At 50.8% G+C, this 6,192-nt stretch overlaps 2 protein-coding genes across 2 annotated transcripts in view; one reads left to right on the top strand and one right to left on the bottom strand.

Moving 5' to 3' along the window:
- PHACADRAFT_53451 (uncharacterized protein) overlaps nucleotides 1-1,388 on the top strand; it is a gene marked incomplete at both ends in the record, with an annotated part of 2,589 nt that extends 1,201 nt beyond the window's left edge. The window contains 2 exons of the mRNA XM_007401511.1: nucleotides 231-392; nucleotides 921-1,388. Coding sequence (XP_007401573.1) covers nucleotides 231-392; nucleotides 921-1,388 — 630 coding nt within the window. The remainder of the gene's footprint in view (nucleotides 1-230; nucleotides 393-920) is intronic.
- Nucleotides 1,389-3,943: 2,555 nt separating this feature from the next.
- On the bottom strand, nucleotides 3,944-4,348 carry PHACADRAFT_55287 (uncharacterized protein; the record flags this gene model as incomplete). The annotated part of the gene is made up of 1 exon (XM_007401510.1): nucleotides 3,944-4,348. A coding segment is annotated over one exon (405 nt), but the record flags the coding sequence as incomplete, so codon positions are not given.
- Nucleotides 4,349-6,192: the final 1,844 nt, after the last annotated feature.

Below are 6,192 nucleotides of genomic sequence, written 5' to 3'. Positions count from 1 at the left end.
ACACTCACCGTACATTGAAGTCCAAAGGCGAGGGCTCGCGTCATACTGCTGCCTTCACACCGGACAGCTCCGAGATTTTGATCGCTCCAATTGGCCCGGGGCGACTGTCCATCTGGGACGTCAAGACTGCAGAGCACGTTCGCGACTTCCAGCCATTGGACCCACTATCCGTATCCATCCTCAGTCCCAGCTTCCTTCCGACAGAAGGCGAGTTCGTGTGTGGGTCGCAGAACGCTGTTCTTGTCCTGGACGTTGCTCGTGGCGGTGTTCGACATGCATTTACAGGTCACATCCGGTCTGTCAGTACCGTCGCTCACAATCGAGACGGGACTCGCATCGTGTCTGGCTCGTGGGATGGCACCCTCCGACTTTGGGATGTGGCGAAGCGTGGAGTGGACATGCCACAATCCGGAAACACCGACAAGGCACTCGGTTTGCTCGGCGAGGAACCGGTGAGCTACATTTGTGCCGTCTTCTCCCACGATGGGAGCCGTGCCCTATTGGAGCGCAATGACTCAGATCAATCTATCGAGGTGGTCAAGACCGATACGTGGGACTTGACGTACAAGAGTTTACCCGCATCCTTGGGGATCCTTTACATGGCCTTTTCACCAGACTGTGTGACAATCCTCATGGCGACAGAGGAAGATCTGGTGCTCTGGGATGCCGCCGCAGGACACCTATGTACTCGATTAGAAGGCAAGTTGTACCTTACCGACTGGGGCTCTTATTCCCCGAGCAGTTTCATGTACAGGGGTGTCGTGGGCTACATGCCGCACTGCTTCGGTAGCCAGTCCTCGTCAATCATGTTCTCGTTGGACGGCCAATACCTGCTCACGGGGAACATCTCTCAAGCCGGAAATTCTCAAGAGTATCCCACTTGTCTCTGGGACATCGCGACGGGTGAACCAATTCGCGAGTTTTGGGGACACAGTGGCTACATTCGCTGCATCGCTTTTTCCCTCAATGGAAGACGCATCTCGACGGGCTCTGATGATATGACTGTCATTGTGTGGGACGTCGCCACTGGAACATCCCTAGTGACATTCAAGGAACATAACACACCCGTTTGGTCAGTCACTTTCTCTCCGAGTGGGGACCACCTCGTGTCAGGAGGGGTTGATTGTCGTGTTCTAGTGAGGAATTTGGAGGGAGGAGAACTACTCCAGTTCGAGGGACATGCAGACACAGTAGGGTTGGTCGCCTTCACCCCTGATGGAGAAGTCATAATTTCCTCGTCAGACGATACGACCATGCGACTCTGGGACACCAAAATGGAGGCTTGCCTCCTAGTCCTAGACCCAATGATGTGGCACCGCACCATACAACTGTCTCCCGATGGTTCAGGCATCATTATGAGTGGCGGAAAGCGAGCTGTTCAGCTCTGGGCTCTCCTTGACGCAGACGCGCAGGCAAAGACGCTACTTTCTTGGCTCCCGCGGCACACTTGGCCTGTGTACTACGTGGGGGATGGCTGGCTTTTCTCTCTGACCCCAGCCCGGCAGACGCGCTTATATTGGGTGCTGGCAGACTGGCGGGGTTTAGTGGGATACTTCGGGCATAATCTGGCATTTGAGAATGCACGTAAGCTGAACGTCTCTGGTTTGAGCTGATACTTGGAAATTTTACACAGTAGTCGCATGCAATGGTGTATCTGAATATCAACTGTATTGTTTTGTCTGTACTTGAAATATGCTAGGCCATATTCAAGAGTAAGTGAATAGAATGCGTGGATAAGCTCCATGTAAAAGGTCGTGGAAGTCGTGATGTAGCAGTCTTGAAGGTTGATAAACGCTTCTATCAAAGCCAGAAGTAGCTTGGCTGGTGGATGACCACAACCGAAGTCGGAGTAGGCTTACGCAGCTGGCTGGGCTTCACCTACCTTCCAAGCAACCCACTCAACTTACCCGCGGCGACACTTTGGGCAATCTTGCTGTCGTTCGTATTTGGGTTTCCAGGCAGGAGCAACTAACACTTGCCCTTTCCCTTGCCAGAGGCATTTGACCTCGCCTCCACCAAGGTCTAATCACAACTGCAAAGAGCAGGAGCAGTTTTCCACATCTGGGCGGTATCCTGTCCTCCCTGCGCACGGCTACAATCGCAGCGATGAGGCTTACCTTTACAGAACAGGCATCAACTGCACAGTGTGTAATGATACCACTGCCAAGTATCCGACCGAGCTGCATGTAACTTGATCTAGCTATCCCGGATCCTCGCAGCCGGCGCGAGATAGTCCATCTTGCCTTGCTTCGGGTCTTCGGACTTCTTGTCTAGCGAGTACGGCAGAGCTTGTAGTACATTTCGAAGGTAGCTCGTAGAAACAGCTTGGGTCAGCATGGTCAGTACATACAGCGTTGAGTGAAAGCAAGAGCAAGTATAACATCAGAACGCAGGCGCACGCTCGGCTCTCAGGGTAGACCGAGCATGACCTCAAGGTTAACCGGTTTGATAGCCCATGGTACACTCGAAAGCTTAAGTTTACGTGTTTTGGAAACGCAGTTCCAGCACAATTTGCACCACCCTTGCTTCACACGCGCATTACTGTCAGCTGCCTGTCTGAGCTGAGAGATAGTTTGTCGACGAGCTGCTCTCTGGATCTCTGTGCCAGAGGATTGGAGGATGCACCCCAGGAGCATTTTGTGGGTAGAATCTGACCTAGAGAGGGCTGCGCCTGAGGAATGTGCAGCCCGGCATGATAAGCTGGAAAGGAAGGCCAAGGTTTGAGCAAGCGTGCGACGATGCATTGAGCTAAACTCCAGCCACAGCAATTGGCGAAGGTGAGGCAAGTCAAATGATGGCTAAACTCACTTTGTATATACAAGCATATGTGCAGCGACCAAATTGGCCTGGTCTGGGTCCTTCTAGCCAATGCAGTCAGCTTGAATGGTGAAGCTAATCTCAAAATATGACATCCACACAACAAGAGCTGGCTTTCTAAGTTACTACAAACGATGAAAAGCATGCTTTGAGAATATTGTATCGTAGTACATGAGAGCGTCGGTGCAGGGGGAAGATGGAAGAGAGCTATGCAGATAATAAATGCGAAAGCAGGATCAGAGACATGGACGAAGGCTGAGCTCAGCCTTGAAGCTTGAAGCCTAAAGTGCCAAGTGAGTTCGGCGCGAGAAAAGTTTATTAGGAGTGTCCAATGAAGCAACGATAAGTGCCAAGAAGTACTGTTGGAAGATTAGCTGCTTCACCACAGACATAAGAATAAGGGCTCACCATATAGATGAGTTCTGGGCTGTCTACATATGTCTGTTCAGTTCCATATTATAACTTGTTAATGACCTTGCACCTGTATCACTCCTCTCTATTGATCCATTATTGCAGATTGGCTTTTAGAAGGATTAACGGACAGCCTTTGATATTTTGGCCCCTAGTGAAGATGGCACATCACCTTGCAATTTGACTGCGCATGCGCATGCTATGCCCGGGCCCTCAGGTTTGGGTTCCTAGCCTTCCATAGGTATCAGTAGACAGGCAAATAAAGGGAGAGAAGCAGAGAGTGGCATTGAACAGTCCAGTGTTTACCGAGTTCATGGGTCAGAGGCAGTGCTAGTGGAGACGGGACTTCCTGTCAAGCCGTAGTCCTGTTTGGAAGGGCCACCAGAGTGGCCTAGTTAAGTCTGAATCTCTCTTTTTTTTTGGGAGGGGGAGGGGGGGGGCTATATGATGGTTGGCAGCTGAGTTGACTCATGCCCCGCACCATCAGCATGATAAGGGGGTGTGAACACCCAGCTTCCACCGCGAGGAAATGCATTTACGCACGCAGTGTGGGACTCGGGACCTAACGGCCATATACATACCTAAGGGTCTCCGACTGGGCTGCCGATCTCCAAATGAGGGGGAGGACAATCCAGTGGCCCTCTACCCACCAGAACCCTGCTACCTGAGAGCCACTTATTAGCTCGGTGCGATCATCCATGGACAATGGGAGTACGATGGAATTCCATGTTTGAGCGGCAACCTTTCCGTCCAGGGTTTTCTTGCCAAAGCAATCGTTGGTCATGGCCCAGTCGAGGTCATAACGGCATTGTATTGTAGAGCTCCAGCGGTTGCAAAGTTCGGTTTCGAAGGATACTTTGAGGTTGGTGTGTTTGATGTGTCTCTCACAGCATAGCTTCCAGATGAGGTATGCAAATTTGGATAAGAGTATGCGGTACAGTCGGGATGCTGCCGTGTCAGTCGCACCAGTCGTCGAGCGAAGAGAGATGGCTCCGCATTCTAGTATTGAGGATGCCGTGGGTTTGTACCAGCCGGAGTAGGCAAACAGCCAGAGGTTACGTGCGAGGCCCCAGATGTAGGCCTGGCCTGGGGCGGTGCAGCAGGTGAGTGTGTGGTCGAGATCTTCGAGCTGTTTGCAGGCCGCGCAAGTGGCTCGGTCGTGATATCAGGAGATTTTTAACCAAAAGCAACCGATACGGAAGGCATTTTTCAGGTCCTTGTAGAGGAAATCGCGCGGTTTGCATTCAATGTTGCGGTGGCATGAGCATAGGCCTTTCCAGATGGATGCCATGGTAGGTAGACTCCCTGTGCAGTCTTCTATCATGAGTTGCATGTTGGCAAGTCATGTTAGGGTTGAGAGTTGTAAAGTGTGGCCGCGCTGATCGCGGAGTCCTTGGTAGGCTAGGAGTTGGGTGAGAGAGCAGAGTTTGGCTCCTGGTATGTCAAATGCGGGGTCTATGGTGAGTAGGGTGTCATCTGCGTCATCGCGTAGAGCACCACGTGCAGCTTCGGCATCAGCACCTTCATTTCTTGCATTCCCAGTGTGGCCTTTGACCCAAGCAAAGATAGCAGGTGCAGCGCGGGTCCGGAGACGGTACAGGGTTGGGCGGAGGAGATGTGTGTTTGCTACGCCAATCCAGAATCCAGAATCCCAAGAATCCTTCCTGTGGACCTCACAGCCACCTAGCCTAGTGTACTATTGCATGAGAAACCGATCTCTGAAGTGACGTGACAAGTGAGCCTTAGCGGTTGGCAGGTTGGCCTCGGGCACTTGCCATCAAGTGCAGTAAGTGATTCTCCAAGTCCTGGCAGTACAGCGCTTGGCACCAGTGGATTTGTATATGTCCCCTTACTGACAGGGGTCAGTACAACTTTGAGCTACTGCACCAGCAGCTACTAGTATGCGCTGTCTAAAACAGAAGATACAGCAGGCTGGGGTCAAAAACACCGCCAATGCCATGATAAGAGACTTGGAGCAGGCTCTTGACATGCTCAGCAGTGTCGTCGGCAATCTTAGTATGCTGGGTTTGCAGATGGGTATCGGGGTTTTTGAAAGGATGCTGGAATCGACTCAGGTGTGTACTGCAGGCCGTCTCCCTAGTGCTGATTTTCATAGCAGGTGCTAGAAATCGCGAGCAAACACAGGAAGCATTAACAAATTGGCCTCGATGACCAGGAATTTGGCGAGAATGCTAAATGAGAGCGCAGAACTCCACAGCCAGAACATATTGCCCTTAATGCAGGCCAGACTTGACAGACTGCTATCGTAAGTTTGCTGTGATGATATGGATAATAGGTTACTCATGTCACGTAGCTCTTGGGAGACAGTTAATTATGAGGCGCAGTATCTTGAATACCAGAAACAAAAATCAGAAGTGTTGCAGCACGATGAAGTAGCAGACAGAACCACCACTCTCGTACTAAAACTGTCCTGGTCAATCCATAGTTTCATGGTATACAGTGTCTTATCCCTTTGATGACTCGTTCACTTCGCTGATGTCTCCCTTTGAATTTTAGGTTGGGGGCATGAGTATGCTTGCAATTGAAGTTGCTCTGGATGTACGTAGGAGACATTAATTGCTTGTACCAATGTTAATTTGACGCTGGCAGGATCATTTTCATATCTCCAAAGAGATATTTCGGTCTGTGGACAAGAAGTTGGATGTCATGCAGAGCAATACTCAAGTGAGTATCTCTTTTTTTTCCGCTTGTTTATAAAGGCCTGTAGAACTACTGCTACATGAGGGCCTGTGCTACAGCCAAAACAGGGTCCATGCCGATTCACCACCTCATAGGCCATGGTTGATGAATTAACCATGGGATAAGTTTACTCTGTGCCATGCAATAACAGTGGGTGTGGAGGCCTGCAATGTTCAATGCATCAACCAAGCAGAGGACATCTAGAACATTGCCTTTAATGCCTTCTCTATATGGGTAGCATTCAAGCTCCGCTGTGCCTTGGCA

Source organism: Phanerochaete carnosa (genome assembly GCF_000300595.1).
Source record: "Phanerochaete carnosa HHB-10118-sp unplaced genomic scaffold PHACAscaffold_13, whole genome shotgun sequence".
In the NCBI taxonomy this organism is placed as follows: Eukaryota; Fungi; Basidiomycota; class Agaricomycetes; order Polyporales; family Phanerochaetaceae; genus Phanerochaete; species Phanerochaete carnosa.
This window is presented reverse-complemented; position numbering and strand designations above follow the sequence as displayed.